Source organism: Pan paniscus, chromosome 16 (assembly GCF_029289425.2).
Source record: "Pan paniscus chromosome 16, NHGRI_mPanPan1-v2.0_pri, whole genome shotgun sequence".
Classification (NCBI taxonomy): Eukaryota; Metazoa; Chordata; class Mammalia; order Primates; family Hominidae; genus Pan; species Pan paniscus.
In genome coordinates, this window is record NC_073265.2 from 78,399,166 (window position 1) to 78,421,551 (window position 22,386).

The following is a 22,386-nucleotide window of genomic DNA, read 5'->3' on the forward strand; positions in this document are numbered from 1 at the left end:
GCAGGATGACCTTGGTGGTCTTCAGTGGTGGGCAGGCCCCCACATCCAGTGGGTTGTGTGGATGGTGGCCCCCGCGTCTCACACAAAGTACAACCTGTGTAGCCCATGGCCCTGTGGGCACCTGGGGGAGCTTCCCGGTTCCCTACCTCCCTCCTTCCTTTCTCCCTGTCCTTCTGCCTTCTTTTCTCCCTATACTTCCTTCCTTCCTTCTTTGCTTTATTCATTTCCAAGACACTTTACGCAGTTCCATTAGAAAGCATTTGGACAGGTTGCTGAGCTCTTGAGAGAAAAATTTTACTGTGGAAAGAATGGAGTTTAGATTCTACATATGAGCTTAAAATGGGGCAGAGTTAATAAACCCACACTTCATCTTTCTTCCTTCTTTCCTACAGGGATCCTTCCTACTTGGCCTCCCACTGGCGCAGCAACAGAGGAAAGTACAGAAGGCCCTTCTGCAACTGAAGTGCCCTCTGCCTCAGAGGAACCATCCCCCTCAGAGGTGCCATTCCCCTCAGAGGAGCCATCCCCCTCAGAGGAACCATTCCCCTCAGTGGAGCTGTTCCCCTCAGAGGAGCCATTCCCCTCCAAGGAGCCATCCCCCTCAGAGGAACCATCAGCCTTAGAAGAGCCGTATACACCTTCACCCCCCGTGCCCAGCTGGACTGAGCTGCCCAGCTCTGGGGAGGAATCTGGGGCCCCTGATGTCAGTGGTGACTTCACAGGCAGTGGAGATGTTTCAGGACACCTTGACTTCAGTGGGCAGCTGTCAGGGGACAGGGCAAGTGGACTGCCCTCTGGAGACCTGGACTCCAGTGGTCTTATTTCCACAGTGGGCTCAGGCCTGCCTGTGGAAAGTGGACTACCCTCAGGGGATGAAGAGAGAATTGAGTGGCCCAGCACTCCTACGGTTGGTGAACTGCCCTCTGGAGCTGAGATCCTAGAGGGCTCTGCCTCTGGAGTTGGGGATCTCAGTGGACTTCCTTCTGGAGAAGTTCTAGAGACCTCTGCCTCTGGAGTAGGAGACCTCAGTGGGCTTCCTTCTGGAGAAGTTCTAGAGACTACTGCCCCTGGAGTAGAGGACATCAGCGGACTTCCTTCTGGAGAAGTTCTAGAGACTACTGCCCCTGGAGTAGAGGACATCAGCGGGCTTCCTTCTGGAGAAGTTCTAGAGACTACTGCCCCTGGAGTAGAGGACATCAGCGGGCTTCCTTCTGGAGAAGTTCTAGAGACTACTGCCCCTGGAGTAGAGGACATCAGCGGGCTTCCTTCTGGAGAAGTTCTAGAGACTACTGCCCCTGGAGTAGAGGACATCAGTGGGCTTCCTTCTGGAGAAGTTCTAGAGACTACTGCCCCTGGAGTAGAGGACATCAGCGGGCTTCCTTCTGGAGAAGTTCTGGAGACTACTGCCCCTGGAGTAGAGGACATCAGCGGGCTTCCTTCTGGAGAAGTTCTAGAGACTACTGCCCCTGGAGTAGAGGAGATCAGCGGGCTTCCTTCTGGAGAAGTTCTAGAGACTACTGCCCCTGGAGTAGAGGAGATCAGCGGGCTTCCTTCTGGAGAAGTTCTAGAGACTACTGCCCCTGGAGTAGAGGAGATCAGCGGGCTTCCTTCTGGAGAAGTTCTGGAGACTACTGCCCCTGGAGTAGAGGACATCAGCGGGCTTCCTTCTGGAGAAGTTCTAGAGACTACTGCCCCTGGAGTAGAGGACATCAGCGGGCTTCCTTCTGGAGAAGTTCTAGAGACTACTGCCTCTGGAGTAGAGGACATCAGCGGGCTTCCTTCTGGAGAAGTTCTAGAGACTACTGCCCCTGGAGTAGAGGAGATCAGTGGGCTTCCTTCTGGAGAAGTTCTGGAGACTACTGCCCCTGGAGTAGAGGAGATCAGCGGGCTTCCTTCTGGAGAAGTTCTAGAGACTTCTACCTCTGCAGCAGGGGACCTCAGTGGACTTCCTTCTGGAGGAGAAGTTCTAGAGATTTCTGCCTCTGGAGTAGAGGACATCAGCGGGCTTCCTTCTGGAGAGGTTGTAGAGACTTCTGCCTCTGGAATAGAGGATGTCAGTGAACTTCCTTCAGGAGAAGGTCTAGAGACCTCTGCTTCTGGAGTAGAGGACCTCAGCAGGCTCCCTTCTGGAGAAGAAGTTCTAGAGATTTCTGCCTCTGGATTTGGGGACCTCAGTGGACTTCCTTCTGGAGGAGAAGGTCTAGAGACCTCTGCTTCTGAAGTAGGGACTGACCTCAGTGGGCTTCCTTCTGGAAGGGAGGGTCTAGAGACTTCAGCTTCTGGAGCTGAGGACCTCAGTGTGTTGCCTTCTGGAAAAGAAGACTTGGTGGGGTCAGCTTCTGGAGACTTGGACTTGGGCAAACTGCCTTCTGGAACTCTAGGAAGTGGGCAAGCTCCAGAAACAAGTGGTCTTCCCTCTGGATTTAGTGGTGAGTATTCTGGGGTGGACCTTGGAAGTGGCCCACCCTCTGGCCTGCCTGACTTTAGTGGACTTCCATCTGGATTCCCAACTGTTTCCCTAGTGGATTCTACATTGGTGGAAGTGGTCACAGCCTCCACTGCAAGTGAACTGGAAGGGAGGGGAACCATTGGCATCAGTGGTGCAGGAGAAATATCTGGACTGCCCTCCAGTGAGCTGGACATTAGTGGGAGAGCTAGTGGACTCCCTTCAGGAACTGAACTCAGTGGCCAAGCATCTGGGTCTCCTGATGTCAGTGGGGAAATACCTGGACTCTTTGGTGTCAGTGGACAGCCATCAGGGTTTCCTGACACTAGTGGGGAAACATCTGGAGTGACTGAGCTTAGCGGGCTGTCCTCTGGACAACCAGGTGTTAGTGGAGAAGCATCTGGAGTTCTTTATGGCACTAGTCAACCCTTTGGCATAACTGATCTGAGTGGAGAAACATCTGGGGTCCCTGATCTCAGTGGGCAGCCTTCAGGGTTACCAGGGTTCAGTGGGGCAACATCAGGAGTCCCTGACCTGGTTTCTGGTACCACGAGTGGCAGCGGTGAATCTTCTGGGATTACATTTGTGGACACCAGTTTGGTTGAAGTGGCCCCTACTACATTTAAAGAAGAAGAAGGCTTAGGGTCTGTGGAACTCAGTGGCCTCCCTTCCGGAGAGGCAGATCTGTCAGGCAAATCTGGGATGGTGGATGTCAGTGGACAGTTTTCTGGAACAGTCGATTCCAGTGGGTTTACATCCCAGACTCCGGAATTCAGTGGCCTACCAAGTGGCATAGCTGAGGTCAGTGGAGAATCCTCCAGAGCTGAGATTGGGAGCAGCCTGCCCTCGGGAGCATATTATGGCAGTGGAACTCCATCTAGTTTCCCCACTGTCTCTCTTGTAGACAGAACTTTGGTGGAATCTGTAACCCAGGCTCCAACAGCCCAAGAGGCAGGAGAAGGGCCTTCTGGCATTTTAGAACTCAGTGGTGCTCATTCTGGAGCACCAGACATGTCTGGGGAGCATTCTGGATTTCTGGACCTAAGTGGGCTGCAGTCCGGGCTGGTAGAGCCCAGCGGAGAGCCACCAGGTACTCCATATTTTAGTGGGGATTTTGCCAGCACCACCAATGTAAGTGGAGAATCCTCTGTAGCCATGGGCACCAGTGGAGAGGCCTCAGGACTTCCAGAAGTTACTTTAATCACTTCTGAGTTCGTGGAGGGTGTTACTGAACCAACTGTTTCTCAGGAACTAGGCCAAAGGCCCCCTGTGACACACACACCCCAGCTTTTTGAGTCCAGTGGAGAAGTCTCCACAGCCGGGGACGTTAGTGGAGCTACCCCAGTGCTCCCTGGGTCTGGAGTAGAAGTATCATCAGTCCCAGAATCTAGCAGTGAGACGTCCGCCTATCCTGAAGCTGGGTTTGGGGCATCTGCCGCCCCTGAGGCCAGCAGAGAAGATTCTGGGTCCCCTGATCTGAGTGAAACCACCTCTGCATTCCACGAAGCTGACCTCGAGAGATCCTCTGGCCTAGGAGTGAGCGGCAGCACTTTGACATTTCAAGAAGGCGAGGCGTCTGCTGCCCCAGAAGTGAGTGGAGAATCCACCACCACCAATGATGTGGGGACAGAGGCACCAGGCTTGCCTTCAGCCACTCCCACGGCTTCTGGAGACAGGACTGAAATCAGCGGAGACCTGTCTGGTCACACCTCGCGGCTGGGCGTTGTCATCAGCACCAGCATCCCAGAGTCTCAGTGGACCCAGCAGACCCAGCGCCCTGCGGAGACGCATCTAGAAATTGAGTCCTCAAGCCTCCTGTACTCAGGAGAAGAGACTCACACAGTCGAAACAGCCACCTCCCCAACAGATGCTTCCATCCCAGCTTCTCCAGAATGGAAACGTGAATCAGAATCAACTGCTGCAGGTATTGTGATTTTTCCCCCTTTAAATGTGCTTAGGTAGTTCAGACTGTAGCCTACTGCAGCACAGAAGGAGGCAGCATAGCTTTAAGGTTCCAAGAACAACTCCACCGAAGGTTAGCTGTGCAGCCTCAGGCAATAGTCTTCCCCTCTCTGAGCCTCATCTGTAATGTAAGAGTAGGATAATACTATACCAGGGAAGATTAAGCAGAATATAAAAATAGATAGATAAAGCAAGCACTTAGCATCACACTCTGCATGCAGTGCACACTTATAAAGATGAGTGATGTTATCGTTACAGCGGAGTTACAGTCCGTGAGTTTTTACACGTGAATTCAACTATCTGTACTTGACACAGGGAGAGAAGGATGACTGTTTAGATAGTGCTAGAAATTCTGCTCATGCACCCTGCCCCGGAGTGAGTGTAAGATGAGAGAGTAAATCTGCTGATGGTGTTTATGTCTGAATATTTATTTTGTGCAGGGTTAAAACCTGCACAACTTAAGGAACTATGAAGTGTCATTTGGCTATCTGGTTTTAGATTCTGCATCCCCAACCCCATCCGTGTACAAAGGGGCTCTTGTACTATCAATCATGATTGTCTCACCGTGACATAACTCCAAGTGCCGGGCAGTGGGCACTGGTAGTGGTAGCTGATTTTCCTTTGTTGTTGTTTTTTTTTTTTGCTCTGGGGTCCCTTGTACCTTCCTTTGTGCTGAGAGAGCTTTCACAGCTAGAGAGCTCCCCCCGATGCTGTGGGCCAGGTGCCCAGGAGGGACAGAGGCCTCAGAAAAGTGCTGACCCAAAGCCAGCCTCGTGGACTTCAGGAACCTCATGCCCCAACTTTGAGGTCTTGGAGGCCATGGTAGCCAGGTGACTGTGTTCTTGATGCTCAACCTCTCCCCTGGGGGTTGCAGCCCCCGCCAGGTCCTGTGCAGAGGAGCCCTGTGGAGCTGGGACCTGCAAGGAGACAGAGGGACACGTCATATGCCTGTGCCCCCCTGGCTACACTGGCGAGCACTGTAACATAGGTAAGGCCCTCATTGGCCGTGAAGAGTGAGGGCGGAGGCGCTGGACAGACTTCTTCATCCCCCAAAGGGTCCCCAGGTGGGAGGAGGCAACCAAGGTCCACTGAGGCTCAGGCTTCTCAGGCTGGTAAGGAGCTGCATGATGACATGTCAGGGGCAGAAACCACAGGACAGACATGGCTTATCTTTCTCGAATGTCTAGGTTTAGGAGAAAAGAGTCAAGTAATTAAGTTGGTAAGTATTTTTATATCAAGCCAATGACTATTGTAGGAGTAGTATGAAAAATGTGCTTGAATTTTGGAGATGAGACTTCAAAGAAATATTGAGCATGGGGTGAGTATTAAATACAGCGGTCACACCTCTCCGCTGCTGGTGAGGAGTCTCTGAGTGGGGCCGTCTTGTATCATGCACAGTGAACCCCACCAAGTTGCCTCCATGCTTGGGTCTGCGTGGGGTTTGGGTCCCCTTCTTGCCCTGAAGGAAATGACACAAACAGTGGTAATCACCCAGCACAGGGATTCGTGGCTGTAGGGCAGCTGTAACCCAGGAGCGCATCTGCCCAGGCACCCACCATGAGCCTGTTTGTCCTTAGCTATGGGTGAAGCAGCCTGTGGGATGGGTGGAGAGGCTGGGGACCCTCTGATCTGAGGTGGACCCCGGAAGGAGATGGTTAGAATCTACCTGCTGTTCCGCAGACACACGGGAGGCCCGTGGTCATGAGGACATCTCATCTCATCTCATCAACATCACCACCTTGAGGAAAGAAATGCCCAGTTACCACCAAGCTCATATTCTTTCATTAGTTCTCCCACTACCCCAGTGCCCTTATCCCCAGCCTCCCTCCTAAGTCAAGAATCAGAGACCTAGGATCTTTCCTAAAAGGGGTCACTCCTAGGACATGTGCAAAAATGAACAAACGAACCCTGGAGAAAAAACATCACTTCCACATAAACCTCATGTCGGGCAATTATCCTTCGATAGCCTTTACATCAAACACAGACAATTCTGTGTCTATATATATTAATATACATGCAAATTAATACATCATTATATATTATATATCATATAATACAAACATGCTGTATACATGGTACATATGCAGTAACTATATATGTATATATAAACAGGCGTTAGGGTAGATATTCATTCACTCTTTCCCCAACGTGTGGGCTGCAAGGACAGAGAGGGTGGGCTATCCTGGAAAGGTCCCGGGCTTACTGTAGAAGGGGACAGCATTTCCACTGGGCCATAGTGACCCCAGGGACTGTAGCTGCACCCCACCATCACTCACCCCTGATGGGTGACTCCACTCTTGGGAAATCCTTCTTAACCTGATACTTGAGGCAAAAATCTGACACTAGCATCAGAAGTCAAAGCAAGGCTCATGTTCTTGGCAGCCCTGAAATTAATAGAAGTAAGTGTCAGTGGGCCGTAACTATTCTGCTGTAAGGACAGCCTTTCTGTGATCATATATATTTCCAAAGGGCTTTTGTTCCCACGATTTCTCCCCAGACGGCTCTGTAAGCAGCTTGGTAACTACCCCCATTTGAGACTGGAACTCAGAGGAGTTAAGTAATTTGCCTAACTGTACTGAGTAGGTGGATTGAATCAAGAATCAAGACCTTAATTCACATGTTTAACACACTCAGCTAAGTAAGAAACTCCCTCTTGAACATAACAACCAGTTGCTGGTCTCAAAAAACTGAAGCTGGACTTCAGGGGAGCCAGAGTGGGGAGGAGCTGGGAATCCAGGGTGGTCGGATTCAAGACTTACAGCCCAGCCTTCATTTTCCTCATTTGCAAACAGGGATCGACGGTAATGGTTCTCAGCTTTGAAAAATTATGATGCCTGAGATCTACCCCCACAGATTGTGATTGAAGTGGTTCTGTGGCCTTGGCATTGAGGTTTTTAAAACTCCCAGGCGACTCCAATGTGCAGCCAGGGCTGAGAACCGCTGCTGTGAGGGTGAAGATCACCCATGTACAACATCTGGTCAGAAGAGGCATTTAATAAAAATTGCTTCCCTTTCCCCATCTCTCACTCTACTGGCTAAGAGAAGCTTTAGCATCTCCAAAGAGTGAGTGGTGGGGATCAGCCCAGCACAAAACCTGGGTCTCTTTTCCCATGACTGTACCTTGGGGTCCCAGGTCACTCTTGTTCAACTTAGCTCAAGGTTCAAGTGCTTCCAGAAGGACTGCAGCTAGTGGCCAGTCTCCACGGGTGACCCACCATTGTCTTGCACCAGAATCAGGAACTACAGGTTGTTAAAAAGACCATGGATCAGCCAGGTGCAGTGGCTCATGCCTGTAATCCCAGCACTTTGGGAGGCCAAGGCGGATGGATTGCCTGAGGTCAGGAGTTTGAAACCAGCCTAATCAATATGGTGAAACCCCATCTCTACTAAAAATACAAAAATTAGCTGGGTGTGGTGGCGCACGCCTGTAGTCCTAGCTACTCCGGAGGCTGAGGCAGGAGAACTGCTTGAACCCAGAGGCGGAGGTTGCAGTGAGCCGAGATTGTTGCACTGCACTCCAGCCTGGGTGACAGAGTGACACTCGGTCTCAAAAAAAAAAAAAAAAAAAAACAAGACCATGGATCAGTATCCTCGGGGGGCCATAGGGAGTAAAATGCAGCATGATTCCTGCAGTAATATTTGAATCCTCAGGGAAAACTTCCACCTGGTCAAGGGGGTCAGAAGCTGTATTTAGACCTTAAAAAAAATTGACAATTACTGTCATCTTTTTTAGTCAATCTTCCATAAATAAGTTCTTGATAAGTTATTATAAGTTACTGATTGATAACTGATAAGTTATCAATCAGTACTTTTGACTTCAAAATTAAGATCTAGGTTGGGCATGGTGGCTCACACCTGTGAGGCTAAAGTGGGCGGATCACTTGAGCTCAGGAGTTCGAGACTAGCCTGGGCAACATAGTGAAAACCAATCTCTATTAAAAAAAAAAAAGTCAAGATCTGTTTAATGAATACTCAGATTATTTAGCAATTAAAAGCAAGACTATTCTATTCTGACCCACTTCAAAAGCAGCAGCGTCTTTCCCCACTTCCATTACTGACATCACCCAAGGGAATTAGGCTTCAGACTCTAAGGTTTCTATCCTGGCTGCAGCTTGGAATCACCTGGAGTGCTTTTAAAAAGCATCATGCCTGGGCCCCACTCTGAGATAGTCTGATTCAATTGGTCTAAAGAGGAACTTCAGCATTGGTATTTTTAAAAAATCTTTAAATAGGAATATTTTTAAAAACTACTCCAGTAATTCTAATGTGCCAGCCAAGGATGAAAAATACTGTTCTAACCAGATTTCACATCCAATTTCCAGTCATCACTGGTGCTATGTAGCCTTCTCTTATCTCCTCTGTTAGGAGGGCATGACCTTAAACTGAATCAGTTTCCTTCCTATCTTACTGCTGTTTTTCAGTTTCTAGGTTTGAAGCTCTGATCTATGACCTTCCACTCTTTCTTCCTCTAGGAGAGATGTTTGAATTTCAGTGAAACCTCTATCCTTGGGAAAGAAATGTTTTCAAAGCAAATGAAAATATAGGGTTGCAAGTGAAAATACAAAGTATGCCTTCTTGACTTAACCAAAAAGTTCCTGGGCAGATTTTAACAGGCAACTGATTGATTTAAGAAGCAGGATATTGTTGGGCACAGTGGTGCACACCTGTAATCCCAGAACTTTGGGAGGCCGAGGCAGGAGGATCACTTGAGCCCAGGAGTTCAAGACCAGCCTGGGCAACACGGTGGGATCCCATTGCTACAAAAAATATATTTTTTTAATTAGCTGGGTATGGTGGCACATGCCTTTAGTCCCAGCTACTGGGGAAGCTAAGGTAGGAGTTTCACTTGAGCCCAGGATGTTGAGACTGTAGTGAGCCATGGTCGTGCCACTGCATTCCAGCCTGGGTGACAGAGTGAGACCCTGTCTCAAAAAAAAAGCAAGATATTAAAGTTATATTCAAGATCAACCTTTAAAATACAAAAGATTTGAAATAGTACAAATAATGATAGCATATGTTATAATCTTTTTTTTTTTTAAGATGGAGTCTCGCACTGTCATGCAGGCTGGAGTGCAGTGGCACAATCTCCCCTCACTGCAAGCTACACCTCCTGGGTTCAAGCGATTCTCCTGCCTCAGCCTCCCGAGTAGCTGGGATTACAGGCACACATCACCACACCTGCCTAATTTTTTGTATATTTAGTAGATGGGATTTCACTATGTTGGCCAGGCTGATCTTGAACTCCTGACCTTCTGATCCACCCGCCTCGGCCTCCCAAAGTGCTGGGATTACAAGTGTGAGCCACCGCGCTGGGCCTATATTTTTAATGTAATTATTTTATCTTAAAAGCAAATTGGGACTGGTAAATATGCTTTTATAATCCTTCTTTCATTTGTGTAAGAGACAACCAGAAAGTTAGTGTATCTACTCAGGTCTGTTCATCTTCATTGATCCCAGGTCTTTGCAACATGCAGAGCATCCATTGAATTGAGAAATTTTATCTGTATTTCTTAAGAGGTTTCCCCCATCCTTGCCCAGGAAAGTTATGTCCAGAGTCACCACATACAGCTGCACAAGTATGCACTGAACAGCTTGAGGAGTTCCATTCATATTGTAGTCTTTATGAGTGGCAACCCTTTTAGTTCAGTATCATTTGAGTTTTAGCACCTGCATTGCTCTTCGTTCAGCATTTTTTATGAGCAAATAAACTCTCACTCACTTGGAGGTCCTGGGCTGTGACCTAGGCAAAAGCTGGACAAGATCTTTTCAAGGTGGAGGCCTGACGTCTCCAATTCAGACAACCATGTGATGCTTTGTAACTATCTCTACTCCCCTGGCCTTTATCAGGGGCGCTCAGTTATTTTCTCTCCCAAGTTAGAGATATTGCTGGAGGGCCTTGTTCAGGAACAAACCAGCCCTTTTGGTTATAGTAGTGGGAAGAGGACCCTGAGAATCCTGATGCTCCCCAGAGTCCCTGCTCAGTGATGATGAGTGAGCCCTGGGTAGCTGTAGCAGCAATGGTAAGGAGGTGCTGACAGTCCAGGACTCCAGTGTCTCTCTCCCTCCACGTGGGGCAGAAGCCAACTTCCAGTCTCATTTCCTGACTCCTCCATCTCTTCAACTCTGTCTCCCCAACACCCAGGTTGGGCAAGTCACCTCACTTGTTTTCTTTCTGTTCTTTCTTTCTTTTCTGTTTTGTTTTTACATCTCAAACATGTTAAAGAATTCACATGTTTTCTCACCTGTAAATGGCATAGTGATGTCTTGCCACCTGGCCATTGGAAGGATAATGAAGGAGAACGCGTGTGAGTCAGCACTGGGCTCACAGGAGGTTCTTGAGAGTTACTGGTTTCCTCCCTTTCCTCTTTCCCTATGAAGCCTGCCCATTGCCCAAAGCCCTTCCCTCCCTCCACTTGCAAGCTACTTATCCAGGATCCATCACTCTGCATTCACAGCAGGGCCCAGCCCAACTCCTCTATCAGTTCCAGAAGGCATGAGATGTCCTAATTGCCCTTCTCAGAAAGAGGTGGGCCATGCAGGGCCAGAACGGCCCTTCCAGCCAGAACAAGAGGAGATGAGGCAGCACAGGCCAAAACAGCTAATAAGAAAGCCCCACACCGGACACCTGGCCTTCTGCCCGCTGCTGAAGATGCTGACTCAGCCTCTCCAAACTACCCTGACTGCAAACACAGGTTTTCTGACTTTCTTCAGGATTGTGGCCCTTCTTTCCCTCCTCATCTGTAAATCCAGGGCCGTGAAAAAAAAAATTCTGAGCCCCGGAATTTGTTCCTTCAGTCCCCGCAGCCTTCTCAGATTTTGTGCCCTGGTCAAACACAGAAAGAAAGCAACGCTCCCCCTCACCCCAACTCGGGCAGCCTGGGAGCAGGTTTTGTGCGACCAGCCTCTGAGACAACTGGATACCCCCCAGCCTGACCTCCGCTGGGGTGTCTTTCCTTTCCTGCCCTTTCTCCCATGGGCAGCCAGAGGCCCCAGGGTTGATGTTTTACTCTTCTCCCCAGAGGCCACTCCTGTTCCCTGCTCTGTACAACTGCTTTAGCACCTACATTTGCTTAATTCCCCTTGCCCAGTGCTTCCCATCTCCCATAATGACGCTAATGGACAAAAGAGAACATGCAGGAGAGCCGCCCCCAGCTTCCGCCCTGCCGACTGGCCTGACCTATTGCTGCTACTGCTGCTGCTGGGAATCCTGGGGCATGCTGGGAATCCAAGTGCATGCTGGGATTTCAGTCTGTTCCTCCATGCATTTTGGGTTTGCTTGGAACAGTTCCAACTTGGAACTGTTGGTTCTAGTCTATGGTGTGCCCCCCCTGAGATGAAGTTAAAGACTTCATGGGAAGAAAGAGATGCCCAACAACTGGAGATTAGGGGCTTCGTGGATGAGCAAGATGCCTGAGAGCTGGGGATTTTCAGGCCACCTGTTGCACAAATCCGCTTCTGGCCTAGAAGATGTCTACTATGCACCAGCGTAAGGACTCAGAGGAAACCACCTTTACCATCTCATCAGAAGGTTGACTTTAAGGTCTGGTCTGCTCTTATGGGAGGCAAGAACTAAGTCTTGGCACATGTTTAGGACTCTGAGATCCTATTCCCACCACAGGGCTTCGCTGTCCTGCAGAGCCCACCTACAGACATGTCATTGGATCTGGAAGGTTGTGTGAACACAGCTGCACAAACTGAGGCTCAGTATCTTCAAACCAATGTCATGGTGCCCCATAGCCAGTGGAACCCACTCACTGCAGAATTTTACTGATCTCCTGGCAAGAGGAGCTTCATAATAGCATTTATCATGTTCCCAGGGGAGGAAACCAAGTGGGGGGATAAAACAGCAGGAACCATTGAAGTACAAATATGAAGAAAGCAGAAGAGATCCCCCAGGTCTTCTGGTTTCTCAGCAAGATGCAGAAAGACCAGATGAGGAGATTTAGTTCTCACCTTGGCTAATTCATGAAAATTTGAGGCAATGGCCAATGACTTACCAATTCAAGTACCACAAAGAAGTTTGATCAGAAAGGATATCTCAGGACCAGAAGAACAGAAGAGAAGAAGAGCCTATCTGAAAAGAGGCAGAGGATGGGGATGTGCCTGTATCCCAGACTGGTGCCAGTGCTGTTGTGCGGCCACTTGCTAACCACCTCTGTAGCTCCGAACGCTTGTCTCCCACTGGCCAGGATGGAGTCCCTCTAGAACTTGTGTCTCCCTGGAGATAGCCACCTTCTGGGGCCTTAAGCTGAAATGAGATTATATGGGGAAATGTTGGACAGGGTTTCCATCCCTCTCCCGAGAGAAAGATTCAGGCTTCATTTTTATAAGAGATTCTAAAATCATATCTACTGAAGACAAAGATGTCTGCAGCCCAAGAACTCTGATGGGTCTCACGCAAACATCCCATGCTGCCATTTTCATATGGATCTACACTCTTCAGACCATTTCGAGGTCATTCATTCTAGCCCCACACAGCCTTGCCCTCTTTCTCTGGGTCATAACTACAAAGGAAGCCAGGAAAAGAAAGACCTCTAACCAAGCTTCAAGAACTTGACTTCAGTTTCCTTGCTCACCACCATGTTCATAACCACTTCAGAATCCATGGTCTCTCAAAATATTCACAAGAGAAGGCATCTTGGAGGAACTCTATGTTCACCGTCACAAAAGACATTTGGCTTTAGACATATCAGATCTCTTCAAACCACTGGGAAATCTGGCTCCAGTGCTCCAAGTTTACCAATCAAGAATCACACACGCCCAAGAAAACCCTTGTCTGGATCTTTGCTTCAGCACTCCAAGATGGCAGCAGCAGCAGCAGCAGCAGCAACAGTTCTCAGGAAAACCAGCCAGTTCCCTCCCAGGGGTCTGGAGAGCAGCAGGACTGGCCACTCAAAAGGAGGCCACAGTGCTTGTGAGGCCGGAGTTGCCGGCAGGAGTCCTAATGGTGGCCCTTGGTTTCTTGCAGACATTGATGAGTGCCTCTCAAGCCCTTGTCTGAATGGAGCCACCTGCGTGGATGCCATCGACTCTTTCACATGCTTATGCCTTCCCAGCTACGAAGGGGACCTGTGTGAGATTGGTACGGCCGTCTCGGCTTCAGCTAATGTTACTAACTGCTGCACCCCCTCCTCCTCCCTCACCTTTCCCTCCTAACAACAGGCTCCAGGCCCTGGGTAGGGCCCCCGAGGTTCATCTGGAGAGCCATTTCAGGGGCCACAACTGAAAATTCTGCCCCACTGATTCCCACTCTTTTTCTTGCTCTCCTCCTTGAAAACCCTTTTCTGGAGCACTGGCTGATCTGACTTTCTCCAGGGCTTCCAGACCTACTGATGCCACCACCGAGGTTGGTGTATGGTTCAGACTAAGAGGACAGGGCTGATTCTGAGCACTTGTCTTGAAGGAAGCTATGGGGTGGGAGTAATTGGTTCTCATTCCAGATGACAGCCACGGATCTTCTCAGTGTGGTCATGGGCATGGGACCTTTGTGGTTCCTTCATGGCCCTGGGAGCCACTGTGCCACATTGGCCAAGCTGCCTTTCTCTTCTCCTGGGGCGAGAGCTGTGGTTGGTCTGCCTGAGATCTCCGGTGTCATCAGCATGTTCAAGTCATGCATGAGCAAGGACTGCTGCATGTCACCTTCTTCTCATCACTATTGTGACAGCTGCCATGGCAATGCCATGCCAGCCTATGCTTCCTTTCTCCCTCCCTTGTGCAAGGCAAAGAGTGGCCAGAGAGAACAGAACTGTGTTACAAGGGGGAGGAGCTGAGTTACCTCTCTTGGGCCTTGCCAACCTCTCCGTTTCTGCACCACTTCTACCAAAAGGAGCTGTGCACCAGGAACCCTCCCAGGGACAGACTGAACCCTTAACTCTCTCACCTTTGGTGCTTCCTAGTCTCCCCACCAGCCTCCTGGATCTCGGGGATTTCCCAGCTCAGAAAAGGGGAGATGAGACCTTTGGATACTTGTCTCAGTGGCCCAGACAGAACTGGAAGTGTGTAGGGGCTTAAAATCCTTTTCAATGAACTCTCAAGTTGGATACCCAGGAACTTCCAGAAAGCAGGTGAAACTCCTGGGGAGTCTCCCTTTGGTCCTAAGCAGTGTGAGGAGGTAGTTTTGGGTTTCATATTCCTTTGAGGCACTGCCAAGGTTACAGACTGGTAGAGGAACTTAAGACTTTGGGGAAAAAAAAGGCCTGGACACCCCTACTCCCTTGCAGCCTCCCACCCTCCATCCTCACCCCAAGACCCCAAGAAATTGGTATATGGGGTCTTGGCTGGGGTGCAAGCAGAGACTACAAGGATTTTCTCCCCATGATACTACAACATTTGCCACAGGGTAGAAGGGTCTGGGACTTCCATGCGGACAACAGCTATTTGGTTCCAGACTGGAAAAGTGGGCTCTGCTGGAATGGAGGCAGGACCCTCACAGGGCTCTGTACCCTGATGGGGCAGAGAGATGGTGACAGAGCCACCCAGCTCGGCCCTGGGCCTGGGGGCCCAGCTAAGCAGGGCTGCTTCTCCTCTCCCATTCCAATCCTGAGTCCTCACCACTCCACGGTGCCTCCTGCCTTGGCTCTGTCCCTGTTACCTCTTTCAGTCTGGAATTGTTTCTGTTTCCTAAGAATCTTCAGCCTGCACAGCCCTGCCCTCCCATACCCACCTCCCAGAGAAGTTGCACCCTCCAGCTCTGCCTGCCCAGCTCAGCCCTTAGCCACTGAAGGGGCCAAAAACTGACCCCCTAAGTCAGCCCTAAGATGATATCTCTGGCCTCTTCAGAGTGCTGAGCTAGTCTGAGGCCTCTCCACCTCTTTCCAGACTGCAGCCTCACCCCTTGGGGAAGGCGTTCATAGCTGAGGCACCAGAGGCCTCCACGGCCCCTCCTACAGCTCTGCTCTTTCTTCTCAAGCTGCTGACCCCCTGTTCTGCTCTCCCTCCACTGTCCCCAACTGTCTCTCCCCCACTTTGCCAAGCATCCACCCCTTCAGCCTAAGACTCCTTCCCCTCGGGTACTGGTCCTTCCATTCCAGGACAGCCAGAGTATGGTGGCATCCAATCAGGGAGACCACCATGCAGCCTGAGGGGTTTATGGCCCTCCACCTGGGAGATCCCAGGGGAAGAAGGAAGAAGGGGGGCCTTGGAATTCAGTCTGTCCCACACTGTGCTGGCAGATGTTTAACAACCAGCTCTCATAGAGGAGAAAGGAGCCCTGATTGTATCATCTGCCAATTCCTGAGGTGTAAATGCTTCCACCAGGGCCAGTTTAAAGCTATCAACATGATGTCACTGAAGGCGAGGTTGAGAGGAGACACTAAGAATGAGCTCTCTCAAAGCTGAGTGAGCCAGCTCAGCATGGCTCCGCCCGTCCCCTAGGCTGTCCAAGAACTCCAAGCCAGCCCGTTCTCCAGACTGAGAACCCATTACGAATTTAGGTTTGTGAGGAGAGAAGCTCCTCCCCTCTTCCCATTCACCCCCAAAATAAAAAGCCAGGGCCCCTGGATCCCAGACCCCCAGTGGGCTATCTGACCCCCGCAAGAGGCAGGCACAGTGTGCTTAACTAAAGCCAACTCTGATCAACAGCCTTAGAGCTCTGAGTCTTCTCTCGACCCCAAGCAGACTTATTTCTGCTCCTCTGTTCCCACCCAAGGTTCTGCAGGAAGGAAACTGCCAGCTCCGCTCCATGCCCCAGCGCTACCAGCTTCCACTGCCTCCACACACTTCCCCACAGCTCTACTCCCTCTCTCCCTGGAGCCCCCCAGAGCCCCAGAACCATGTTTTGCCTTAAATCTCAAGACCTCCCACCTTCCCACCTCTTTTTAACTGGCCTGCTGACCTCTGCCAGCCCACCAGAGCAGGCATCAAGAGGAGGAAAGCTTAGGAGAGGGTGATGGGGGAGGGCATGGCATCAGGGAAGGAAAGGGCCCCTGGCATTTTCCAGAGTGGAAGCATGTGCAGAGGCTCCCAGGGACCAGACCAGTTTCCAACCTGAACCCCTCCAGCTGTGCCTCTCCCTTCCCTTGAGGGCACAGCATGGAAGGTGGGGTGAATGCAGGAACCTATGCCATAAGACTGGCAGCATCTGCCATCCCCTGGTGGCCTCTGTCCCTCCCTTCAAGCCCCTGACCTGTGTTGCAGACCAGGAGGTATGTGAGGAGGGCTGGAACAAGTACCAGGGCCACTGTTACCGCCACTTCCCGGACCGCGAGACCTGGGTGGATGCTGAGCGCCGGTGTCGGGAGCAGCAGTCACACCTGAGCAGCATCGTCACCCCGGAGGAGCAGGAGTTTGTCAACAGTGAGTGCGGCGGGGCCTCTGAGAGGAGAGTGGTGGTGTAGGCAAAGGGCCTCACCTTTCAGAAGGCAGCAGACTTGGGCCTCGTGAGACTGCAGGACAGGGACCTGGGGGAGGGAGAACAGTGTTCCCGCAGTCTGAGCTCCCAGAGAGAAGACAACGGTCTTTGGGGCCAGAAGCTGTGGCTGCAGCCAGGGCAGACCCATTGCCAGCCAGAGTCAGCCCAAGACTAAGCTATGGCTGTCACCTGTCCATGCCAGCTTGGAGAGGTGGCCCAAAGTTCACTCCAGGCATGCACGTGCTGAGCCTCTTGTGAGGACCTGAGAAGCACGTGGCTTGCTCCTAGGAGCCCACCCACCTCCTTCCCTCCTCCATCCCCTCTGCCTCCGTGAGCTCAAGTTTCTCAGACACCCTCAGGGTGTCCAGTGTGAGGCCTGACACCCTCACCCTTTCCCCAGACAATGCCCAAGACTACCAGTGGATCGGCCTGAACGACAGGACCATCGAAGGGGACTTCCGCTGGTCAGATGGACACCCCATGGTGAGTTCTGCTGTAGGCACAGCTGGTGGCCCAGAGGACAGGGAGTGGGATAAAGACCCCTGGAGAGAGATGCATTCAAACCCCATGCAGACAGCTGCTTACCAGCTGCTGGACCGGGAACCCTTGAGGGCAGGGATTGTCTCCTTCATCTCTGCCTCTGGAACCCAGCCCGGGGCTGGACAGATTGAGCTAATGATGGCATGAGGCAAGGAGCCAGGAAGGAAATGAAGGAATAACAGCCACCACCATGAGGAGTATACAGAAGCTTTAGAGAGGTTTCTTGCCCACATTGAACTCAAGTCTACTCAAGGAGACAGAGAGAAAGCAACATAGATGCCAAGTGAATGGTACGGGCACCCAGTGATTCTCTTTGTCCTGAAGCAAGGCTGGAAGGATAAGTCTTGGGAGGACTTCTTGGTGGGCAGAAGCTGGACTTAAGAGCCGTGTTCCTACCATCCATCCCTACCCAATGTGGTCAGCCCTGGTTGGCCCTTCTGGATAAGAGGTGTGGAACCAGCTCATGTACAGAGCCTGTGAGTCCTGGGGGTTCTGAGCTCCTGAGAAGGACCTGAGCCAGGCTGTGTGACTGATTCCCTAGAGGGCCACCGGGTTCCATGGCCCCTAGAACAGCCCTGACCAGATTCCCAGCAGTTTTTGTGCTGCTATCAGATGAGCCTGAAGTTGGGGCTAAAAGAGAAAGGAGATGATGAAGAGGCTCCACGCCCGCACTGTCCTGCCCTCTCCTTACTCCTTCCCCACTCCCACCCACAGCAATTTGAGAACTGGCGCCCCAACCAGCCTGACAACTTTTTTGCCGCTGGAGAGGACTGTGTGGTGATGATCTGGCACGAGAAGGGCGAGTGGAATGATGTTCCCTGCAATTACCACCTCCCCTTCACGTGTAAAAAGGGCACAGGTAAGCTGGCGCCTGGGAGGGGTCAGGGGAGGATAGGATCAAGACCTCCAGCTACAGGTGAGGCTCTTGCTGTGTGGCCTGGGGTGAGTCCCTTGTCTTCTGGCTGCTGGTGTCTCCTCACTTGTCCAAAAAGCAGACTGGAGCTGACCTAGGGGTCCCTCCTAGCACCAGCATCCCAGGGCCAATGGCAAGGGCAAGCTCGCTGCCAGGGACCATTTGCAGGGACAGCGAGCACATGAAGGTCACAGGCTAGAAGACAGGACCCCCACTCCACACTCCACACAGTCCCTTGGATAGCAGCAGCAGAGTTACCCACAAGGGCCCCCAGGTGGGGAGCCTCCCTGTCTTTGGGATTCCCAAGGCCATCAATCACAGAGTCATAGTTGTCAGGCCTCGATCCTTTGGCTTTCAGTCTGTGGACATTGAGGTGCTGGTAGGATGCGCCCCACTGCGCCTGCTCACCACCTTGCGTCCCCCAGGCCTCCTTTCAGTCTCATTTTCCCCTGAACTGGATGTTTTCATCAAGAAGCCTGAGTCTGCCTGGCTCTCGCCCTCCACACCTTTCTACCTCCCTTTCATCTTCTCTTCATCCCTGTAAAGACCACCCCGTTTGTATTCCCTTCCTGCTGTTCTAAATTGTTGAGGAACCCAGATGTTAGAGCCAGCGGCTTCCAGATTCTTAGCGCTGCATGAAAACGTCCAGGGCTCACTGTCAGGTGTTGAGACTGTGTCCCCCACAGTGCCTCGGGTCACAACCAGCATAGGTCATCCCAGGAGACCCTATGAGACCCTTTATAAAGGGTGTTTGCCCCTCAGTGGCCTGCGGAGAGCCCCCTGTGGTGGAGCATGCCAGGACCTTCGGGCAGAAGAAGGACCGGTATGAGATCAATTCCCTGGTGCGGTACCAGTGCACGGAGGGGTTTGTCCAGCGCCACATGCCCACCATCCGGTGCCAGCCCAGCGGGCACTGGGAGGAGCCTCGGATCACCTGCACAGACCGTGAGCATCACCCCGGCCATCCTCGCTGAGCACAGGGTTAGATTCTGCCAGCACAGCCTTCCCCCCGTCCCCTCTCCTGGGGACCCTGCACCGTCCACAGGGTTGAGCAAGGGAAGGTAGGTCAGGGGGCTGCTCAGTCACAAATAGCTGACCACTGCCCTTAGAAGGGCCACGTACTTGTCCCAGGAGAGGGCTCACTTGGAGGATGAAGGAGAAAAAGCCAGAAAGTCCAAGAAAACTCAAAATCAGGAAAGCTGATAAAGCCTCAGGCGCCTGAGTCCTGGTTTCCACAAGGGAGAGAGGGTAGTCTGGGGAGAGCCTAGGCTCGCCCCACTTTCTTTCCAGGTCCACTGATATTTTTCCATCTCCCTTTCGCCCTAGCCACCACCTACAAACGCAGACTACAGAAGCGGAGCTCACGGCACCCTCGGAGGAGCCGCCCCAGCACAGCCCACTGAGAAGAGTTTCCAGGACGCACCCAGGACGCTGAGCCCAGGAGCCTGCCAGGCTGACGTGCATCCCACCCAGATGGTGTCCTCTTCTTGTCGCTTTTTGTCATATAAGGAATCCCATTAAAGAAGGAAAAAAATAAATCCCACATTGTGTATGCACCCACTCACCCCTCCAAATCAGCAAAACCGCATCTAATTTGTCCGCTGAATGCCAAAGCAAAGCAAACTTATTATAACCCGTGGACTGAGTTTAGAGACATTTCTTCAATTTCCCATCGTGCCTTTCCAGGGACCAGTGCAGGGACAGGGGGAGAAGGGGAGGGGTTAAGTTAAATAAAGAAGATTATTTTTGTTTCCTGACTTTATCCAAGAGCAGTGCAATCGTTGGTTATTTCACCTCCAGGGAGAGCTAGGGAGGAGGGAGGAGGGCTCCAAAGGAGCTGGAAGGGGCAGAGGCCTGAGAGCATGAAGAACTCGGAACCGCAGCTGAATGTATTGGATGAGAAGGAGCCAGGAAGGCTACACCATCTGTATGAGGGAAAAGCCTTGGGGGAGAGGGGTGGGTTCCTGCCTCCTGCCGAGGGTAAGCCGGCAGGGGAGAGCCATCAGAGGGACTTCCGCTGCCTGGGAGTTGGGTTCCCTCCAAGGGTCCCTCTTCCAGTGTCCTCTCTGTCACCTGGGTCTGCCACCCTAACAGGTGGCAACTCAGCAGGGCTGCTGGGGGCACTTCCTGCCCAGTGGGGGGTGCCACCCAACCTTCTCCCCTCCCCATCCCCACCCCCGGGACCGTGCAGGCACCAGGGTTCCGTGCACCTATTTATATTTTTGAAAACTGAAGATTATAATATTATAATAATAATAAAGACATTGGAAGAGATCTATCTCTTTTCTTTTCCCTCTTTTAATTTAAGAAGAAGGCAATCATGACCCGGAGTCCCCCAAAGGGGTCTTAGGAATGGTGGCAGTGGAGACAGGTTTTGATCAAATGATCTCAAATTGGTGTGACTCTGTGACTCTGGTCTGTTCATAGCGCCTAGGACAGTCACATCTGTTGTGCTTTATTTTAACTAGGGTCCCAATGTGTTTGGTAGATGATCCGCATGTAAGCACATGTGATATGTCTCTACATGTGTGTACCTGGCTGTGCCTGTCACGTGTGACATGCGTCAGTCAGTGGGTGCCATATGGATTTACAAGTGGGCACTGTCAAAGAGCAACTCAAGCAAGACATCTGGCCACCTTGCATGCTTTGGTTCTTTGTGATCACACTGCTCTGGTGGGTTGGTAGACTGAATCCAAGAACAGAGGCAAAAATCAGGATTTATAAGAAGGGAAGGAAAAAACAAACTGCAGACAGCCTGAGAACAGTGAATCTTGCTTACACATTTTCAAGGTAAACTGCTTGCCAGCTACTAGCAAAAAGGTCTGGGCATTCTGCCCTTAAGTACACTATAGAGACCGGGCACAGTGGCTCACGCCTGGAATCCCAGCACTTTGGGAGGCCGAGGCCAGTGGATCACAAGGTCAAGAACTCAAGACCAGCCTGGCCAACATGGTGAAACCCTGTCTCTACTAAAAAAATACAAAAATTGGCCATGCATGGCAGCATGCACCTGTAATCCCAGCTACTCGGGAGGCTGAGGCAGGAGAATTGCTTGAACCCGGCAGGTGGAGGTTGCAGTGAGCCGTGAGCCAAGATTGCACCACTGCATTCCAGCCTGGGCAACAGAGCAAGACTCTGTCAAAAAAATTTTTAAAAAATAAAGTACACTGTAGAATAGCAATGAAAACAATTCCAATTGTTTACGGATTCCCCTGACAAACCTTGAGCGTTAAGCCCACACACGCATGCCAGGCAGTATCCTTCCACCAGTGCCACCTCCTCAGACGCCTCCCTCATCACAGTCGCTGGACATGCCATTGAGTCTGTGTGAATATGTGTGTGTGTTGGTTCTTGCAGGCCAGTGTGAGTTCCTGGGTCCTGGTATCTTTTCAGGTGTGGGCGTGTGTACAGTTGTTTGTTCATATATATATATATATATATATATATATATATATATACTTGCATCTCTACCTCTAGAAAGAACAGTGGGCCAAAGTAGAGTGTACAGCACTGGTCACATAGTAGGTGCTCAATCATTACTTCATTAACTATTAACTGATTAGTTGGTGGTGCAACTGTCAGTGGTTTTCAAACTTGAACGTGCATCAGAATCACCTAAAGGGCTTGGTGACAACAGAGGGTGCCGGTCCACACCCCAGACTTTCTGACTCAGCAGGTCTCTGGTGGGGCCCAGGAATTTGCACTTCTAACAGGATCCCAGTGATGCTGATGCTGCCGACCACACTATGAGGAGCACTGAGCTAAGGGAAGAACCGATGGAATAACTGGTTGGTGAGTGGCAGAGGCGTTCCTGCGCAAGGCAACAAGTCAAGTTTCCTGAGGTGGGGGTGGGAGTGGGAGGCAGAGGGTGAGGCACACGGAGCACTGGCCCCTAGATCCCTGGCCTCTGAGGTCCTCTGGAGGGCATAGCCTCCTCTGTCTTCTGAGAGACACCTCTGGCTCTTCTGCTGAGCCTCACACAGACAGACGCACTGCCAAGGGGTGGGGATGGTGAAGACACAAGCCAGGTCCTCTGCCACTAGGCCAGCACCCAGGACCGGGTGAACCATTGAGCAGGCAAGGCTAGAACCAGCCCACAGAGTTCCCTGTTCACCCCAGGGACCTGACCCAGCCAACCTATGAAGCCTGGGCTAGAACTGCCCCCACCACACCCAC

General features: G+C 51.3%; 1 protein-coding gene across 5 annotated transcripts in view; it reads left to right on the forward strand.

The window, feature by feature from the left end:
- Positions 1–20,488, forward strand: part of ACAN (aggrecan) — a 71,518-nt gene extending 51,030 nt beyond the window's left edge. Inside the window, exons 12-19 of one of the 5 annotated variants that reach the window (XM_063596906.1) lie at positions 393–4,370; positions 5,283–5,396; positions 13,377–13,490; positions 16,544–16,702; positions 17,158–17,240; positions 18,012–18,156; positions 18,973–19,191; positions 19,537–20,488. In XM_063596906.1, coding sequence (XP_063452976.1) covers positions 393–4,370; positions 5,283–5,396; positions 13,377–13,490; positions 16,544–16,702; positions 17,158–17,240; positions 18,012–18,156; positions 18,973–19,184 — 4,805 coding nt within the window. In that variant the 3' untranslated portion in view covers positions 19,185–19,191; positions 19,537–20,488. The remainder of the gene's footprint in view (positions 1–392; positions 4,371–5,282; positions 5,397–13,376; positions 13,491–16,543; positions 16,703–17,157; positions 17,241–18,011; positions 18,157–18,972; positions 19,192–19,536) is intronic. The other 4 variants (XM_034939376.3, XM_063596907.1, XM_063596908.1 and 1 more) reach the window with 4 other exon arrangements.
- The last annotated feature ends 1,898 nt before the right edge of the window (positions 20,489–22,386 follow it).